This window comes from Cornus florida, unplaced genomic scaffold (genome assembly GCF_030987335.1).
Source record: "Cornus florida cultivar Cherokee Brave unplaced genomic scaffold, ASM3098733v1 CherokeeBrave_3.0.0_Hap2_Chr03, whole genome shotgun sequence".
Lineage (NCBI taxonomy): Eukaryota > Viridiplantae > Streptophyta > Magnoliopsida > Cornales > Cornaceae > Cornus > Cornus florida.
In genome coordinates this window covers 22,343,365-22,365,052 of record NW_026775573.1, presented here as the reverse complement: position 1 = coordinate 22,365,052, position 21,688 = coordinate 22,343,365, and the positions used below count along the sequence as shown (strand labels likewise).

At 34.4% G+C, this 21,688-nt stretch overlaps 1 protein-coding gene and 1 pseudogene across 2 annotated transcripts; one reads left to right on the top strand and one right to left on the bottom strand.

The window, feature by feature from the left end:
• The first annotated feature begins 1,159 nt into the window (after positions 1 to 1,159).
• LOC132299903 (acetate--CoA ligase CCL3-like) lies at positions 1,160 to 7,014 on the top strand. Of its 2 annotated transcripts, none has more exons than XM_059796783.1 (5): positions 1,160 to 1,245; positions 2,474 to 2,539; positions 2,993 to 3,286; positions 4,737 to 5,327; positions 5,947 to 7,014. In XM_059796783.1, exons 3-5 carry the CDS (start codon positions 3,071 to 3,073, stop codon positions 6,841 to 6,843), a joined length of 1,704 nt encoding a protein of 567 aa, XP_059652766.1. In that variant the 5' UTR covers positions 1,160 to 1,245; positions 2,474 to 2,539; positions 2,993 to 3,070; the 3' UTR covers positions 6,844 to 7,014. The 2 variants fall into 2 exon arrangements, with proteins under 2 accessions (XP_059652766.1, XP_059652767.1); XM_059796784.1 differs by having other exon boundaries at positions 1,163 to 1,245; positions 2,471 to 2,539.
• A 6,253-nt stretch (positions 7,015 to 13,267) lies between these two features.
• On the bottom strand, positions 13,268 to 18,779 carry LOC132299902 (putative F-box/LRR-repeat protein At5g54820; annotated as a pseudogene).
• Between the last annotated feature and the right edge of the window lie 2,909 nt (positions 18,780 to 21,688).

The following is a 21,688-nucleotide window of genomic DNA, read 5'->3' as shown; positions in this document are numbered from 1 at the left end:
CTGGTCGCATTTATGAATAGGATAATTACATGGGTTGAACTTAATTATTATATGTTCGGGGATTGGTCAATAACAAATTGAAAAGTAAACAAAAGAGAAAATAAAATGGACAAATTTGTGTTATTAGCTAGGAGTCTAGGACCATGTAATATAGTTGAAAAAATAAATCTAAAAAACTTACATAATTTATATTTTCTAGAACGACAAATGTATAATTAATGGTATTACAATTCGTGATTGTGAATTAGGACATTTAAAAAAAAAATTAAAAAAAATCTTTCAAATCAAATTCAATTATAACTAACAACAAATTTATTATATATCAAACAGTGTAATGAGTGCAAGGAAATTTTCTCCTACATTTGGCATAAATTATACTCATAAATTATTGAGAAATACTATATTCTTGTCTTTTCTTTTTTTTACAAGAAAAACACTCATACACCTACTTTGCTTCGATGGTAACTATTTTATATTTTTGAACTAGTTCTCAACTCTGAGCATAGCCAAAATTTATGTAGTGAGTTTCAAATACTTTTTTATTGTATTAATAAATTTATTCTTATCAAATTATAAAAGCTTTTTATTTATTTTTTTTATTTACAAGAAAAACACTCATACACCTACTTTGTTTCGGTGGTAACTATTTTATATTTTTGAACTAGTTCTCAACTCTGAGCATAGCCGAAATTTTATGATTGTGAGTTTTAAATACTTTTTTTTTTATTGTATTAATAAATTTATTCTTATCAAATTATGAAAGAGTACTCGTAATTGGTGACACTTACATAGTATTTAATTAATTTAATATAAAAAAAGATATTTTAAAACTACTATATATATATATATATATATATATATATATATATATATTAGGACGTAGTAATACATTAATTTTTGAAATGAGACATATCACATTTATTTTGAAGAATGTCAAAATAGAAAGATAAATATGAATTTTGGAAAGGAGGAACTAGGAAGTAATACCAACAATTTCAGTGTTATTTTAAAATTATATGGACGCTTAAAAAGGAAAAGAAAAAAAATAAAATAAAATTGACCCAATCAAAAGTTGTCTCGTACAAGTGGTGAGTAAAAGTCCAAGCGTGTCTATCTACTTTTAATTAATCCATTCAGGTATATATTACGTATATATGACAGTAACACATAGAGTGCACCGCTAAACTGAAGTGAGGCTGTTATTGAGGGAGAGGCACTCCGCAGGACGCAGCCTCAGGTGACAAGGTATGTTCATCCTCTTTCTCTCTTCTCTCTCCTTTTGCATGAATCGATCTTTTATATATGTTTCTTTCTTTGGTTCATCTCATCATTTGATTTGTTCTAACTTTGGTTCGTTTGATTCGGGCCTTTACCTTTGTTCCAATAGTGAAGAGTAGCTTCCAAACTAGGGTTTTTTTTGTGTGTGTGTGTGTCACTGTGTGTGATGGCTATCAAAAGCTGAATGAATATGTTATGGTTCTCTTGGTATTTTAATAAATGTGTGTCTTTCATGGCGATCGAGTCCATAATCTATGGCAGGCACTTTTTTTTTTTCCCTCTCCTTAATTCCACTCCAATCTCACAACAGCAGCAATCATACCCCTTTTACTCATAAGTTTTTGCATTTTCACATTCAATCCTACGAAAATTAAGGATCCCTTCTAGTGGGTTGAGCCGTTGAGGTAATAATTAACTGTTTCGATCTCTAAATTATGCTCATACTTAAAAGTGCCAAATTAAGGGTTTTTTTTTATATTTTATTTTTATATGAAGATACATACCACCATTAATTGATGTTATTTGAAGTTGGCTCAGCTAGAATTTCAGTTGATAATACTGTCAAAGCACTTGCCATCAGAATGTACGAACACATGGAAATCAAGAGCAGGCTTTAACAAAACAAAAGTTAATGGTTTTTTCTATTTATTTGCACAGGTCTTCTGTTGCAATGATCAATCAATCACTGCTACTAAAGTTGATTCCTCATCCTGAAATCAAGAAAGGGGTAATTGGCTCCCAAAAAAAACACACACAAAGTGTAGTTAAAGAGTGAAAGACAAAACTATATATGATAGTGGATGCCACATATAACCTAAAAGTCCCACTAATTCTTCAGCACTACAAGTTCAGCCTCCTATATATATAGTCACCTCATCTCCACATATTTTTTTCATCTGTAGTCATCAAATTTTAGCAGCTATATAAACAATGAATGTAAAAAAGAAGCTGCAGTTTTCTGTTCCCCATTTCCACTTTTGGACTGTATTTTGGATACTCTGTTTTGTCTTCTCTCTTCTCCTCCGGATTCCAGTGAAAACTCTAGCCAGGAGATCATTCGACCAAACAGCTTGATTTTAGATTTTTTTTTTTTAATTATGTTTATTGTATGATCGGCAATGCTTAGTTATTATTGTTTCTGTTTGATTCTCCATCCGTTTTATGTTAATTGTGATCTTCTTTCACATGCTAGCAGGACACTCTTCTTAGGATCTCGTGAGGTTATTTGCCTTGAAGTTGAATCAAATCATTGCGTATTGAGGTAATATATATTTTCTTTAAAAAAGCAAATTATTATTATTATTTTTTTGAAGTCTAGTTTTATGTTGATTATGGTTCCTGTTATTTAGATTTCATTATGTCTACAAGAAAATTTGAATCTGAAAAAAAAAAAAAAAAAAAAAGAAGAAGAAGAAGAGAGAGAAGAAGAATTGATTCAGTCTCAAGAAGGAGATAATCTTAAGTTTTTTAGGAGCAATACACAAATAGAGAGTTTAGTTGAAGATTTGGTGAATGAAGAACATATGAATGCGAACATGAAGATTTAATGAATGAAGATCATAGGAAGTTAGTCAATGAACATGAAGATTATAGTTATTAGTTAGTTGTTTTATGCACATTGCACATGCGCACAATTAAATTAACTATAGAATTTGAAATCATCGTGTGAAAATTCCGCACTCTTATAATTTTTTTTGTGTGTGTGAAACTTAAGGGCCTCACATTTGAAGGTTTGCCAAGGGCCTCTCAAAATATTTGGAAACTCAGGGCCGGCCTTGAGAGGAGTGTAGAGATGGTGTTGGAGAGAGACATAGACGATCTGCCAAAGAACCCAGCAAACTACGAAGCACTGACACCACTTGGGTTCTTGGAGAGAGCAGCTTTGGTGCATCCCCACCGTAAATCTGTGGTCCATGGGTCTCTGCACTACACATGGCTCCAGACTTACCAGCGATGCCGTCGATTGGCCTCCGCTCTCTCCAACCGCTCCATCGGCATCGGTTCCACGGTACTTCCATTGCTTCAATTGAAATTTTGCTCCACCCTCTATTTGGTTGCTCAGAAAACTCAGGAAAAATATAAGATTCGAATAATTAAATTGTCTTCTATAACATTTATTTGCAACTCAACCGAACATAGTTACGTGTTTCGTATATACAATTTGATGACTTATTTGTTGACTGAATTACTATTTTGACCATGTTGTGGAGTCGTTTAGATTTAAATTATGCTCGCTCATTTTTATGTCGAATTTTTATAGAAATATATTCATACAAGATTCATAGTTATTTAGTTTGTTAAGGGTTTGGAGATTTTTTTGATTGGGGGATCGAGCTTTGATAAGGAAAAATCTGATATTTGAGAGAGGCTAAGAATTTAATCGTTGACTTTGAAATGTTTCAATTTGAGGGAAATTAATACATATTCTAGCAAATTAAGGTATTGTTGCCTTTGAGAGCACCGAATGAACAACTTGGATTTGGAATTGGAGAAAATGTATTTAAAACTTTGAACCAAATTTCTTTAAATTCCAAATCCAAACTGTCCATTCAGTGCTCCCGAACATAGCAGATATATATTTGAGAATCCCAAATGAGATATCATTTTGTTCCCTGAGTTCAGCATTTTAGTTGTATTGAGTCAAAACTATATTTTTGTGAGCTTGACTGAAGTTGTGAAATATCAGTTGAGTTGGGCTGCTTATATTTTAATCAACCATGCTTATCAATAAAAAAGGTCTCCATTTCAACTGGAAGCTCAACAACCTAATCAGTAAATGTATGAAATTCAAATTGAAATCATTAGAGATCTTACCTTGAACTGCGCACTGATCAGGAAAGGCTATGGTGGAGCTAAGTTTATTAGATCTATAATCTTCACTATTATCTTATTGCTCTTATTTTGTAAAGCAATTGGCATTGGTGCAGGCAGAATGATAGTTTCGATTTTTGCATAACGTGTGTTGTATTTTATCGGCAGAATACTCGTTTGTCTAGGTAATGATATCAAAGTTTGCTTTGAATGCAACCTAGGCAGTCTTGGTCTGATCTGAAATCCACCAGAGCCAAACATGTCTCACTGCCAACTCCTCTGGTGGCTGTGGAAGCTAAAAATATCATAATCTTGAATATCTGTTGTGCATCTCAGTGCATTTTTTTGTTGTTTAAGAAAGATTTTTCCTTGTCATCAAGACCAAATTTTCTTTCTAATTAAACCAACGAAAATATGTATGTTTAAGTTTCTCTAATATTAAATATCACAGGATATATTTTGTAGAGTAAAGTACAAGAAAGAAACCATTTGGTGGCTAAAAGATTAAACTACAAACTGCAAAATAATGAATAATGGTTTTGTCATGTATAATATATATTTATGCGAGGTACTTGTTCACTTGTGCTATTTGTTTTAGAACTTGTTGAAACTTGGCAGCTTACTGTTATTTTTTTCAACACTGGCAGGTGGCCGTAATTGCACCAAATATCCCAGCTATGTATGAAGCTCATTTTGGAGTTCCAATGGCTGGAGCTGTCATAAATCCTGTCAATATTCGTTTGAATGGATCAACAATTGCTTTTCTTCTAGGGCATTCGTCATCTGCAGTTGTAATGGTGGACCAAGAATTCTTTCCCTTGGCAGAGGAGGCTTTGAAAATTTGGGCAGACAAAAGCAGAAGTGATTTTAAGCCTCCACTTCTGATTGTCATAGCTGATGAAAGCTGTGATCCAGAGACATTGAAATATGCTTTAGGAAAAGGAGCAATAGAATACGAGAAGTTCCTGGAAATGGGTGACCCTGAATTTCCTTGGAAACCGCCACAGGATGAGTGGCAGAGCATTGCTTTGGGATACACTTCTGGAACAACAGCTAGTCCAAAGGGTGTGGTGTTGCACCATCGAGGGGCACATCTCATGTCTTTGAGTAATGTTGTATTATGGGAGATGAACGAGGGAGCTATATACCTGTGGACATTACCCATGTTTCATTGCAATGGTTGGTGTTTCATTTGGACACTTGCTGCTCTTTGTGGGACAAATATATGCCTTCGACAGGTAACTATTCGGACTTTTCACTTGATTAGATGGTAAATTCACGTGCTTCCCCTTACATGTCTCTTGTGTTAACTTTACTTGTCTCCTCTTTATCTTCATCCAATCATAAATTACTTGTCTCCTACTCATATAATTCATGGGTATGCAAATTGAATCCTTAAATTGCATGGAAGCAAGTATTAGACAATCTGCTACCTAGTTCATGCGGATATATAAAGCTCGAATTGTGGCTTGTGATAGGTAGTTTTTTAACCTAAAACTACTAGCTTGGTATAACAGCTAGCTTGTAGGTGGGAGAAGTGAAATTAACATTGATTCTTAGATTTAACTGAAGTATAACATTATTTAGCAGTACTTCTTATTGCAAGATTTTGTTCTATGTTGTAGTGTTAGTTCTCTACTTGCTAGGGTTCTTCCACCATTTTAAAATTTGGATCTGGAACATAATTTTATTTTTTTATTATTATTATTTTTTAAGTTTCTTTAATTGTGGTTCAATTTGAGGGTTTTTTTTTTTTTTTTTTTTTTTTTTTTTTTTTTTGCAGGTTATCAATTAATTCAATAAAATTTGGCTGTTTTAGCTCTATCCCTAAGCACATTTAGCTCTGCATTTATACAGGTAACTGCTAAGGCAGTTTATTCATCCATAGCAAAGCATGGTGTGACACATTTTTGCGCTGCACCTGTTGTACTCAACAACGTAGTAAATGCTCCACAACATGAGACCATACTGCCCCTCCCCCATGTTGTCCGCGTAATGACAGCTGGTGCTGCGCCACCCCCTTCTGTTCTCTTTGGAATGAGCAAACTTGGCTTCCATGTTACCCACACTTATGGCCTCTCGGAAACGTATGGCCCTTCCACTGTATGTGCCTGGAAGCCTGAATGGGATACGCTGCCTCCTGAAACTCAAGCTCGTCTTAATGCACGCCAAGGTGTTCGGTACATCGCCTTGGAGGGGCTGGATGTCGTCAGCACCAAAGACATGAAGCCTGTTCCTGCTGATGGAACTACCATTGGGGAGATTGTGATGCGGGGCAATGCTGTGATGAAAGGCTATTTGAAGAATCCTAAAGCCAATGAAGAGGCCTTCGCAAATGGCTGGTTTCATTCTGGTGATCTCGGTGTGAAGCATCCTGATGGGTATATAGAACTCAAAGATAGGTCAAAGGATATTATAATCTCTGGAGGTGAAAACATCAGTAGTGTGGAGATCGAGAATACTATGTACTTGCACCCAGCAATTCTGGAGGCATCTGTGGTGGCAAGGCCGGATGAGCAGTGGGGAGAGTCACCTTGTGCTTTTGTGACATTGAAGCCCGGGGTTGACAAGTCTGATGAACATCGGTTGGCAGAAGATATAATGAAGTTCTGCCGGTCAAAGATGCCTGCATATTGGGTTCCAAAATCTGTAGTGTTTGGACCACTGCCAAAAACTGCTACAGGGAAGATACAAAAGCATCTGCTGAGGACCAAGGCAAAGAAGATGGGACCAGTTAAGAAGAGTAGGTTATAATCTTGAGATGGTACAGGGCAAAATAAAATGGGGCATACATGTGGTGCTTATTTTCTGCTTCCTTTTTTTGTTCTTCTTTAGTTTCAAAACCTTACTATTTTGTATAAAACATTTGCTTATGGGTTAATTTACAAACTTCTCTGCATATCAAAGAAGCTTTTATCATAGTAACATCGTAGTTGTTTTTGGATTTCTACTGCATTTTTTTTTCCTGAAACTCTGTACATGGCATGGCTGAGCAACAGGGTATGTTGATACAATAGTTAATTCAATTCTGGATATGTGCTGGTATGGCTGGCTCTGTGGGCATTTGTAGGAAATTGGTGTTGATATGGTAATTGTTAGGGCATGTTACATAAGTTCTGCTGGAGTAGGGGTAAATAAAAGCTATGGATTGTGATCTGTTAATTGTGATATGTTAGATCTGGTTCCATGTTGCTAATCCTAATTCTCATACGAATCTATAATTAGAATATTACTTAGTTTCTTCTGTGTTCAAAGTTGTAAATAAAGTTTATGCAGACAACTTTGTATAGTTTTAAGTGGAGTACTAGTTGAATTAGTCAAAAACTGTACCTAGGTATGAATTTTGGCAAATTTTGGCTTTTTTTGGCACTATTACATTATTTCTTTATTTTTGGTGATTCCATGTTTTTATGGATTGTGATCTGTTTGATCTGGTTCCATGTTGCCTATGCTAATCATCATAGTAATCTGTCATTAGAGTATATACGATATAAGTTATGAGGGGAGTATTAGTTGAATTAGATGTTATATTTTTGTGCCTAAATTGACATGCCAATGATTCTTACCTGGAACAGAGATATATATTTCTCCCGTATGGATTGTTAACTATAATTTTTTTACAGATTCGTAGATTAGTTTAGTCCAACATGATGCCATGATTAGCGCTATAAATGAGCAATTCATGAACAGTTTGGGTTCTTCATATTCAAACTTACATAATTGTATGAGGAACATTTGTGCTCCGTTTGGTAGGAAGAAAGTAAGAGGGTAGAGGGAAGATGGGAAGAAAGAGACGAGCTTTCTTTGTTTGGTAGAGAGGAGATATGGAGAAAAGATGACAAATGAGTCATCCTTCTTCCTTCACAAATTTTTCATTTCTCCAAATATGAACTGAAGACAAGAAAAGACTATTCTAAACGTTTTTAAATTAAAAACTTTCCTTATAATTAACATTCTCTTGTCCTCTCTCCTAACAAACAAAATAAGGTATTATTTATCTTATTCTCTTCTCTTTCATCCAACCAAACATAAAAAAGAAATAATATGATATCTTCCCTAAATATGTATTATTTATCTCTTCTTCTCTCTCTTCTATCCAATTTTCTTTCTTTCTACTAAAAGGAGTATCCAATTTTGGAGCAATGATACATAACAAGATTTTTTTTTTTTAAAAAAAAAAAGCCCAAGCTTTTTGTTCCAGATGGTTATTCGAGATGGTTGTTCGGGAACCCTTATTTCTTTGTTAATGAATTTCCATTACCTAACCCACCACCAATAAGTATTCATTGGAAAAAAAACAAGAAACATCCAAATTTATTTTCCAAGATCCAACACCTATTGTAATTTAAGTACATCCCTCAACAAAGGAGGGTAAAATGTAATTTAAGGCAATAAGGTTGTTGAACTTTTAGTCCTATAGTTTGCTTGCTGAGGTATTTCTCGAGAAGGAGTGTGGCTGTGGGTCTCTTTCTTTAAGATGGGTAGATTTCAAGGACGAAATCTCTTAGGCTTTGTTTGGTTAGGAAGAAAGAGCTAGGAAAAGAAAGGAAATATAAAATTTTTAAATTTTTTAAAAGTTTGGATAGATAGAAAGAGAATCGTAATGGAAAATTTAGTTTCCAGTTTTGAGTTTTTTCCCCCAAAATTTTTCCCTCAAAAAACACGCGAAAATATTCTCTCTCAAAATTTCTCTGGCAATGCAAATTATACATTTAATACAGAATATAAATGATAATTTATGAAAATTGCTCCTTCTAAATAGATTTTTTTTTTTTTAATTATCTGTTCTATATTGGAATTCTAGCCGCTCATAATCCCAAATCATACTTAAAATAATGAGTTTAATAGTCTTAGATCACTATTACATCTATAGTTTCAAAATTTTTGATAATCAAGGACGTTATTTTAACGATTTTTTCGTTCCAAATATATACACAGTATCAATATATATTATCCAATATATATAAGAGACAACACATAGTATATATATATATCATACTATACTATGTGTTGTCTCTACGTGCTTTTCCCTTTCAATCTGTAAAGAGCATCCACCTGTACCTGTAGATCACTAATATATATATATACACACACACACTCATACACCTCTCTCTTTCTATTTAAATTTTGATGGAAAAACTTTGTTCCACGAATGTTTTATTGAAAGACGAAAAAAAAAAAAAAAAAAAAAAAAAAAGACTATATTGAACTTTTAATTTGGTATATTAATACAAATCATAAGGTATGGATATGTATGTATATATATAGTTATATGGTGAAATATTTGATTTTTCTCTCAAATGGTAGTTTTGGTATGTATAATCACTTTCTTTTCATTTTCATGCTATCCAAACCAACAAACTAATGTTTTTCTACAATTTGCTTGATAAATTTATCATACTAACTAAATGCATGTTAGAAAATCTTTTTTCTTTTCATTCACTTAACTTCTCATTCACTTTCTATATCTTTTCTTTTTTTACTTATTTCCATCTAACCAAACGGAGCCTTAAGGAGGGTAGAATGTAATGTTTCCAAATTTTACTATTTTCCAATTTTTGGAATTTTCTGATTTTTCGAGGGTATTTTCGCATTTTCTCGTTTTGCGTGCCGGACACCGTGGGGTGTGCCGGGTGTGTCCGAGAATTAATTGGGACATTTCATTGAGTTCAATACTCTTTGAAATGCAAGGATTGCCATTTTTGCATTTTTCTATTTTTCGGGTCGGACGGTCCCGTGTGGAACCCGTTACCGGAACTGTTGCGTACAAGGATTTTTAGTTGGGTCCATTTACACCTCATGCATCTTATTTATTATATTTATGTGGATGTGAATAATTATATGTGTATATGTAATTGTGTGGTGTAGAAAAAAATAATAATAAAAATAAAATAAATGGTGGGTCCCACATGCATTATAACAAAGGCAAGGGCTAAGTCATTACCATTCGGCAGATTCACGACCAGCCTCTCTCGTTGGAAAAGAAAAAAAAAAAAAACTTTTCTCTTTTCTTCTATAACTTTTATCCTTGATTTCTTCTCAATTGGTGAGAAATTTTGAGTGCCGTTTGCGGCAATTCGAAGAGCTCATTAAGATCTTCAAGTTTATATAAACAATTTTAGCTATTGGCCACTCTAAGAATTCCGAAAATTTAGACTCATTTGGAGCTTTTCTATAATGAAGAGTTAGGGGTGCTCTAATTCATATTTTCTTTGATCTTTTGTGAGTTTTCCCCTCTAATTTGATTCTAAGCATGTTTGATTTTAGCAATTTTGCCTATGTGGTTGTGGTGGTATGTAATTAAGGTGATGGATGTATTATATGTGTTAATTAAACCAATTATTATGATTATATACTTGTGGTGAAGATACATGCTTAGTATTGACATTTTAGGTGCCCCATGATTTTTAATTGTTAAGAAAAGTGATGTTGAAATTATGAAAATAAATGTTAAGATTTCCCTTAATAATGTGATCATGATGTAGATGGAATGTATGGGATTTATTGTAAATTTTTCTTGAGAAATTGCCTGTTAGATATATGATGTGTATCTCTATGTTTGTTATGTGTAAATAATATACGTGTGTATGATTTTTTGATTGGATATGGAAAGCATGTTTTTGTGATTATGTCCTTATTTAATAGGTGTAATTGTAGAAATTTTGTTGACTTAAAAACATACTATAAATTCATGAGAAAATTCTTCTTTAGTATGGAATGTTGTTAAGGTTTAATGATGTGAAAATTATAGTAAATTGTGAAGTATGAAGCATTCATGCATCTATTGGGAAAGAAAAAGGGGAAAAGTACTTTTTAAAACCAATGAAATTGTTTTAGGGAATTTTTTTTTTTTTGAAAAGTGTTTGTGAAAACCCGAACGCCTAGGAGGTGCCTAGTGGTCCGTGGTGTTAGTGTGATCTAAAGAGGGTACTAGGGAGAGACCTTAGTGTGGTTGAGCTAACCAGGCCGGATGCGACGCCTTGGAGGTGCCTTGTGTTCGTGGATGGTTAGGTAATCTCCCTTTCGTGACGCCTTGGAGGTGCCTTGGGTCGGATTACACTAACGGTTTGAAAGTTGAAACGGTATTGTTTCAGAAATGGTGTGGGACATTGTATGGCGTGGCACATCATTGGCATACTTGATGCATCTGGTAGTTGGTTGATATATGTATGTTTGTTGATGATACAGTGGTTTTACTCGACTCCCGAGAGATGATCTCGTTCTCATGCTTTCTATTCTTTATGTAGATTTACGGGGTCATAAGAGGCATATCTTAGACACCTCCTATTGAGCAATTTGATCACCCCTTATATTTAACATTTTTCAGGACACGGACGGTAAGTGACAGACGACGCTCCTTCACATGGTTCGATGGGTTAGTTGACCATTTTGACATACTTTGTGGCTATGATATCATTTTTTTATTATTTTTTTTATAAACCTTGGATGACTCGTATATTTTGGACTGACATAAGAAAGGACAGTAGTGCCCTTAGTAGACCCTGGGTTAGTGTAAGGACCCGATTAGCGATTCGGACCCTCGGGTTCGGGTCGTTACATTTATCAGGAGCTTGAAACAAGACATTGAATAAGAGGAAACCGCAGTAAGCACAGCTCAAAAAATTTCCTTTCCATCCCCGTGTTTTCTTTCTAATTTTATCTCGCTAAAACTGAATACCTCCCTTCTAGACCTATTATAGGAGGAAGGCCTAAATACTTCTCTTGACCCCCCTTTCTAAAGGTATTAAGTACATCCCTCAACAAAGCTCGAGTTGACAATGAAAATTTTCGACTAACAAAAAGACTGGACTTGTCAAAATTCACAATTTGACATGGGGTAGACTCATACAAAGCGATATTTTGTTTTATTTTAGAGACTTCCTCTACATTGGCTTTACAAAATAGTAAGCAATCATCATCGCCAATTCCTTGTGCAATCAAATTTGACAATTTGATTTAAGATCAATGAAGAAAAATAAATAAATAAATAAAAATAAAAATAAAAAACTAAAAATAAAAACCAATTGCCCAATTGTAAAACCAAACTCTCAAAATAATCTTGACACCCGAATTCAGTGGAGCACAAGATTACAACAGGAAAACATCACAAGAGCTAAAAATAATTAATCTAGTGCTATCACAAAACTCTAAACCTAGTGGTAGAGGGCACCTTTCCTCGAAATTTTTTATATACTTGCCTTTTTCTGATTTCACCTCGACCAAAACTAGGAATTGACCATACACTGTTGCCTTCGTAACTCCGCAGATCACAGCCAACTGTTATATTCTTAATGGAAATAGCACACTCAAGCAGATATACCATAGGCTCAACTTCCATTCCGAAACCCTGAAAATTGTGTATCTCCACTTCCTTGAGATGCTTATGGCAGCACAATTTTATTTTCCTCAAGGAACACCGGAAGCTAAAAAAAACGTAAAAAGAACACATTCATTAATTTGCACCAACAAAGAAAACATGCCAAAAATTAAATAAATTGATAAAAGAGGGAACATAACACTTTTATTTTTATAAACAATATATAACGAGAGCTGTGAAAGCTAACCAAAATATATTGGACCTGATGACGGTGATTCAATGACATAAGTGTTTCTCATAATAGAATGTGTAGCCTTCTGTTCATTAGGACAAGACTAATTATATTCCCATCAACTCATTCCTTTTTTTAAAAAAAAATTTTGCTTCACATTTGAACAGGCATAAAAATCTCACTCCAACCATTTTGGCTTCTTCATAACATTTGCATTTTCAAGAAATTATGGATAGAAACTTCCAAATATATTGTCTTTGTGGTCAACAAACGAAGTGTATATTTTATCATTTGGATAACAAGAAACCGAGATTTCCTTGAATTTAATTCTTAAACAGCCCTTATCTATAACAGAGTCGAAGCATCTATAGCATGTTGATATATTTAATTCTTAAATGGCCCTATCTATAACCAAGTCGAAACATTTATATGATGTTGCTATATGTGGTTCAGACGAACAGACCAAAACAATAGCAATCATGGGTTAATCAATACAAGCACAATACAGATAGTTAACATTAGAGACATATTTTTGTGCACAGAATTTAAGGAACACAACTCCATTAATTCACCTTCCAGCCATTTATCCTTCTCAAGTGTTCAATGCATAAAAAGACTTACATCAATCTCAAGCTTTTACAGAATAGGAGATGCCTTCACCAGTGAAGAGATCAGTTCCAAGGGGTATTCTCGATGTCGTCCAAAGAATATTAACACCAAATGTTTGAGTTTAGTGAATGTTGGTAAATGCTTAGGAACCCTATCTTCCTGAAGGACAATGAGAGATTGATGAATAGACATAAATGTTATCAAAGTAGTATGATGAAAGAAATGTTGAAACATAATAAATAAATAAATAATGCTCTGAAATACTTTTACATAAGTTAAGGTCAATAGCAAAGTTTCAAGCTGAGGAAAATCACTTGAAAGGTCGTCAGGCTCAGAAATCACACCAAATAAAGGAATTGGAGTATGAACAGAAAGCCTTGCAATTTCTGCTTTATTCTTGTACAATAACCGGCTTAACCGTTTCCCAGTGTATTCAAATGATGCAAGATTTATGCCATCACAAATCTCAATCTCAATTAGATATGGATAAGTGTCTTAACTTAAGAGATCGACATCCACCCGCAGCAACCTTCAAACGTGCTGGACATAAGCAACCTGTCACACTAAACCACTCAAGGCATAAGCAATTGGATAGGATGTTCTGAACATTTTCTTCAGTCAGCCTAGTCTTCTCCACAGCCAAGGATGTGAGGGAGCTGAAACTGCTAAAACTTTGAGGAAGACTCAACTTACAAAGGTTCAAAGACAGGTGCTTTAAGGTCGATCCAATACCCCGCGTATATAGCCAATAAGGAAATATATAGTTCTCCAGGTCTTCTTCTAAAGACCAGTTGTTTTGGGACAACCTTATATCAAGATTCTGAACTTTCTTATCCACGGCAAATTGAATCCATTGATCAATGTCAGAACTGTACTCGACACCCAAACAGTACTCCACCGTGAATGATTCTATACTCGCACCACAATGTAATGATAAAATTTGATTGACCCATCTCACAAAGCTAATGCTTTTCCTGCTGTTTAGAGCTGGCATCCGGATTTTCCAGTTGGTCCATTTGACAATCATTTCCATTCATGTTTGAACCATCAAAAACAAGGTTTAAAGGTGTTCTTCTCCGCAAGTATCTCCATCTTCTTGACAGGATGCTGGTACGAACAGCCTCTCTCATAGTCAGAAGTGATATGATAGAACAGAGAATTTCCTCTGGTAAGTTACTGAATAGATCATCCACTGTGATACAGTCATTCTTTATTCATTTCAAAGAAAATGGTCGTGAATATATATGAAGGAAGATAAATTTTGCTTCCTATTATCGCAAAGTAGCATAAATTAACATATTGTACGGACTAAATAAATCTAATCACAAGAGAACCTAAAAGTTTTTATTACTCACTTTAATAGTAATAATATTTGACGTGGATTTCCTCTTTCTACTACAAATCACATTCCTTGACAAACGATCCTCCATAATCTTGTCAATCTATAAATTGCAAATGAAGCTCTATTAAGTATGCAATCACATAAATCAAGTTTACCAATCTGAAAGAACTTAATTTTATGTCTGTAATTGTTATTATCTCTTTGCAAAACATAAAGAAGATACTCAACTTTGGATAGAGTAGGCAACTTAGAGGTTATCATCTTTAATGAAGTCTAAGCCTGAATTACCTCTGGCATGGAAACTATTGGTACAATTCTTGCTAGCTCCATCTTCAGATCCTCTTTTATCACTCTTTTTGGTTCAGCTATTGTAATGATGACCAGATAGGTGCCCCTGATCCTGCTCCTGTTTATATTGATGCAAATGCCCTGAGCTGCGAGTAACAAACAAGATAACTCAATGAAAAATAAATAAATGCAAAAATAACATCATTTCTTAATATAAAGGTCATATATTATCACCGCAACGTGAACAGGCAATTTTAGTTCGACAGATGACACTCAGAGTTAACCTCAATAGATTTGGATGTCATTTTGCAAAACTGCAATTGTTGGTCTTTCTTAAGTTAATTAATTAAACAAACAAAGGGATCTGTTTCTAAATCTAATTTACATTTCTCCCACAAAGTATAAATTTGAAGCATTCACATCGAAATAAGCACTAACAATCATATTTCCCTTAAATGCATAAATATGTATTGTCATAATAAGTGTGGGGATGGAAGAGTGATAATACAAGTGAAAGACTGTGGCATTAATGTAGACAGGAAGGAAGAAGATATGCGTAGTGGCGATAGCAGGGTTAGTGATGGTACTGATAATGCCGGAGAGAATTGTAGTTAGGAATGAGATTACTTGTATGATTATGCAGTAAGGAAATGGTGGTTTTGAAAGTGGAAAGAGGGCTAGAAGAGACACAGCACCCTTGGTTGTAGCTCTGATTGCTAAGATTGGTTCTCCAATCCCATCCCCTGCCTTTTCTTTTCTTTTCTTTTTTAGACAAGTGTTCTTTCATCACCTGCCTTAATGGATAGACGAGTTTGGCATGAATGTTCATTAACAGGACTCGAGAAGTAAACCAAAAAAAAAAAAAAAATTCTCACACTTTTTAAGCATTGGAAAAATATATATATATATATATATATATATATATATATATATGAAATGAGGATAAAGTAGCTAGTAACATAGTTTTATGCAACTTTCTGCATGTAAAATCTAAATCAACGGATTATTCAATAAAGTGAAAGAAAAAAAGTGATAATATGGGTGTCAACTTATGGATTAGTAGGTTACAATATATCGAGCTCAAAATTGATATCGAACCAAGCTAAAAGGAGCTAAAAATTCAAGAATCATCTATATGAACAAACAATGTCGCATATAGAATGAATTTTTGCTGCATTTCTCACCAAATGGAAATTAAAAAATGTTCCATTTTTTTCAGGGACACATTTCACTAGTGCTCTAAGTTTGTTCTCTTGTGCTTCACTATTAGTTTTATAGAAGACAAATGATAAAATCGCCATTCCTCTTGTCAGTAACCCATAAGCCGCCGACATTGAAATTGGAGCAAGAGGATTGAATAGTGACATCAAACCCATCAATTTATTTTCAAGACCATGAGAATTGAAGAGGGAGAGAGACAGAGAGAGAGAAAGAGAGAGAGAAACATGACTGACATTCACCCACATTAGTTCTTATTGTGATCATAATTTCATCATACATGTCCTTTAACATGTCAACATATCTATAAATATATATATTTATAACCTCTTTCTTTTTAAAACCCACCATATCAAATCTCTGATTAGTGATAACCTATCATAGGTTTCTCCAAATCTATAAAAGAAAATCTCCTCCCTAAATTTTTCTGTTCTCATTAGTAAGTAAATAGCTTTTAATGTCGACCTCGTTGGCATAATCCTAAATTGATTACTTTAACATCTTGGTCATTGTAGTAAGTAAATAGCTTCTAACGTTAATCTCATTGGCATATGATAGATGGAATGAGTAGCTTGTGTTCTGGTTTCGACGAATGGTCCCAAAAGGAAGCCTACCTTTTCTTATCAGTCCCTCGCAAGGCCTTGGGAATAAAAAAGTTAGTCATTCTTCGCCCGTGGATGTAGGTAATCTGCCAAACCACGTAAATCTTTTTCCTTATGCATGTTTACTTCCATCTTGTTTCTCCTGTTGCCATTGCATATTTGTTGTGTGAGATTCTGGGGGGATTTGGGTACATCACGCATGCGCAAACACCACACTAGCCACAAGCCCACAACACCCTTGCAGCCTATAGGATGCACAGACACGGATACAAAATAATAAGAACACGGCCATACGTAAAATCTAACATAAATAGTACATTGACACGGCAAGTATACGTCAAAAAAATAAAAAATTAAAACATATTATCATAAAAAATTCACTTTTTCCAAATTCCCATATGCATTCTAGGGGATGTCTCCAAATTTTCTTCTATTCTTCTATTTCCCCACCTTTTCTTCTTCTTCTCACTTACTCTTTCATTAATTTTGCTTACATTTTGATATGAGAAGTGAGAATAAAGCTTTAGTCAACAGATATGAATATGCTTATGCTTGGGATTTTAAGCCTAATTTTTATTTTACATTTTTACAATGTTAGATTTTAAAATTTGAGCTGAGCCCTATGGTTTTAAGAAATAATAATATTCACCGATTGATGCAAACCGTCACGGCCATGTCTTGGTGTAACCAGATATGTCCGTTAAATTTTAGAAATGTCAACACTTCTAGTCATGCCGGACATGTGTCAGACCGTGTCCCAGTATGACCTTGTCCGACACCATCATTTTTTGACATCCGACAAGATTAGCCCTTTTTTACATTTTAACAAAAAAATCTTACATATTTATCCCTTACTTCAACCCTCAAGTTTCATAACATAAACAAGAACACAACACAGGATTCATTCCTCACAGCTAACTAATCATCCTAGATTGAATCACATCCGGTAAACGCACAATCAACACAAAACCGTACGGATTTTCCCCAACATTGAGTGGGAAAACAGTAAACAATCACCAATGGACTCTAGCCTATATGGTATAAGCTGGGGAGATTGAGTGTTCGCGACCCGGTGGCGCTTGAACTTTAAAAAAAAAAAAAAAAGCGCACACACACACAACCGACACAAATTTGAAGAAAAAATCTCAAAAAATAGAATGATTGTGTGTTTGCTTGAACTTTCCAAAAAAAAAAATCACAAACCCAAAAAATTTCGAAGGGAAAATCTCAATCCCCCACCACCCACCCACAGAGAGTTTCAAACACTACAAAAGGCAAGAGTGTTTGTCTGATCAGATCGGCAAAGGTGGATCTTTTTAAGTCTACATGATTATATATATATATATATATATATATATATATATATATATGCATGTATATAGATCTACATACCTTTCATACATACCTTCATACCTTTCATACATACCTTTCATGCATATATATATACATGCATATATATATGAAAGGTATGAAGGTATGTATGAAAGGTATGTAGATCTATATACATGCATATATATATATATATATATATATATATTTGGGGTTACAAGGGCATATATTCCCAAGAATATACAAGTATACTTCCAAAAGCTGTAAACATTTGAATGGCCGGCATGCAAGAACAGGTGCTATATCATGCGGCAGCAATTCAAACAATATCTAAACACTGAACTTTCCAAATGAATTCTACATATATATATTAATATATATATCTAAATTATCACTTAACAAACCTGTGTTAATTAAAAGCTTTTACAAAATCAAAACTGAGAATTCGAAAAACTTACAGTGCCGATGGATGTGAGAGCTTCGAAAGAGTCTCCAACTCTACTCTTGTGATACGACGTCTCTGATCTTGTAAACAAGAGGGGACAACATTTAAGAAACCCTAGGTTTTTTGAATCTAAAATTGGATTGGACCGGATCAGGGGCCTGATAACACTATTTCTTAATCTTCGAATAGATATTGGGCAAAAAAAAAAATCAGAGAAAAGAAGAAAAAAAATCATACTCCAGGAAGTAGAAGGGGGGTAAAAACGAAAAAAATGAAAGAATTTAGTATGAAAAAAATTTAGAATTTATTTAAAGAAGGAAATTTGAACTTTTTAAAAAAAAATTAAAGAGAAAATCACTGAAAATTAATAAATAATTTTAGAAATTAGTAATTTTAGGAGCATTAAGTTAAAATTTTCATATATTTATGGTATTTTTTTATCATATATATATTTAATGGGCGGGCCCAAGCCAGGGGCAAGTAACACTGGCATATAGTGGCTCCGCCCCAGTTGATGAGAGTGCGAATGATCTTCGCTAGCTGAATGAGTTGTAAGAAATGGATGAATGATACTACTGGCCGAGGATGAAGTATGAAGTTATGTAACTATATAATGTGGTGGGTATTTTAGTAATAATAATATATATATTTTTTATCTTAAGTTAATTTCACTCACATGTGTTATTTTTTACTTTCAAACATCTTTTGAAAATAATTATCACTTTGGTTTATTCTAGTATCCGTTAAAAATAAATAAAAATGTAATTTTGCTCTTAATTTTTTAATAATTATCACTTAGGGCAAGCAAAGACCTTCTGGTCGTGTGCTGGCTCAAAGAGAACAGGCACCTGACTCCGATGGACTTGACTCGCATAGTAAAGGATGCTGGGATCCAAGAATAGGGGTCAGTAGCTAGGAGCCGGGTAGAGTATAGATATACATGTGACATCTATTTTTTCAAATTGCGCGCTGTGCTGTCAGAAGAAGACATGATGCCGGTTTGGAGAAGGAGAAGAAACAAAAAAAAAAAAAAAAAAAAAAAAAAGAATGATTATTGATTGGAAAAGAGAATGATTATGGCTCTGATATAATGCAATTTGATAGGTTTTGCATATCCAGTAGGAGTGCAACCATTTGTATTTATAGAAGAGATATACATAATATTGGATTACAAAAGAAATAAAATAATCCCTAAAAATCAAGCTATTCAATTATACATTAAAAAAATAATAATAATCTCTACAATCAAGCTTTATAAATCAACCTACAATCAAGGTGGTTGATTTATAAATTAATCATCATTTTAAAAAGGCCTAAGTAGGGCTGCAACTTGGGCGGGCTAACCCAGTCCAATCTAAGCCCAACCCGAATTTTTGAAAATTGAGTTTTAAATTCACAAATCAGGTCATGTTCGGGTTGAGTTTTGTCAAAACCCAGGCATATTCGAGTTGGGCTCGGGCTCAACCCGAAACCCAAAAAAAAAAAATTTAATTTTTTTTTTCTCCTTTCTCTCTCCTCTCTCTTCTTTCTATCTCTCTTCTTTCTCTTTCTCTCTCCGCCGCTTGAGAGTTGAGATATAACGGCGAGATCCACCGGTGCCAGGAACGCCTCCAAAGACGACGACCTCCGCCAGAGAGACGAGAATATCATCAGATCCATCAACACAAATCTTCCCACTTTCTGCAACTTGTAATTTGTCGACGAAGAGGAAATGAAATTCCTTTTTTCCAAACAGAGGGGGGTAAGCTTGAGAGTTGAGAGACAGCGACTGAAGCTTGCGAACGGCGAACCCGAACTGGAACAGCGGGCGATGGAAACTGAAAGATCTGGGTTTTGATTTTTTGAACAATCTGAAATGATATGCCGATCTGGTTTTGATTTTTTGAACAATCTAAAATGATATGCCGATGTGAGTTTTGAACTTTTGATTCTTGCAGACAGATGGATAAAACTGAAATACATGGGTTTTGAACTTCTGATTCTTGTAGATTTTGTAATTTGCAGTTGGAGAGAGAGAGAGAGAGTTCAGAGAGAATGGAGATGGAGGCGATAGGGGAGGCTGAAGTGATTTGCCCTAAAAATATTTTGTTTTAATATATAATATTTTATATATATTATATTATATATATTATAATATACAATATAATATATATTATATATAAATTTCCGAAAATAAAATAAAATAAAATAAAAAACTCAACCAGTCAACTTGACCCAACCCGTCCGAAAATATTCGGTCCGGGTTATGATCATAACCCATGTTGAGTATAATTCGGGTTGACCCAACCCAACCCGCTTCGGGTTGAGACTGGGTTGGGACTAGGCTGGGTTGGGACTAGACCAAGTTGCAGCCCTAGGCCTAAGTGCAAAAAAACAACCATTTTAGATTTAAAAGGTGCAAAACACCCCTATTGTTTTGTTTGGTGCACAAAACCCCTTTCCTATTTGCTTTGGTGCAAATCAGCCCCTAATAATCCATTTTGACCAACTTTTTAATGAAAATTTCAAAATTGCCCTTTCCACCATTGACCACCAAAGAACCACCTCATCGCCTATCACCAATCACTCCACTGGCAGCGGCCGCAACCTCTTCGACTTTGCCTTTGCCATTGGCACCGGTTCTTCCTCCAACACCTTCATCGGCCACCACTTCTTCGGCCTACAAAATGTCCTTCGATTACATCAACTTGGATTATTAAAAAAATGTCCAGAAAGAGGTAAATTGTTTGAGAGAGAGGCACCAGAGAGAGGTATCTCATCAAATTGGCCAGAAACACTCTCAATCTTGATGGAAACGACTCTCTAATTAATAGGGAATAGGTTTGACTTATCTAAGAAATGGATCTATTGTTCGGATCTGGTGTCATCAATTTCGCCAGCTCCAGGGTTGTCCACATGGTAGATGGCATTGTGGGTTTGTGGACGTAGAAGCTCAAAGCTCTCGCCGTTTGGTTTTCTGGTTTTGCAGTCGATGGAGCACTTTGGTTTGATGAAGCAAGCCAAACCAATCTACGAATCTGTAAAAAAATTATAGTTAACAATCTATACGAGAGTAATATATATCTGTGTTCCAGGTAAGAACCATTAGCATGTCAATTTAGGTGCAAAAATATAACATCTAAAATTTAAAAGTGTTATTAAAGCCACACCAGCAAAATCTTCACATGTTAATTTTCTTTTTAAATTAAAGATGATAGTATTAGGCCTCTAAAAACAT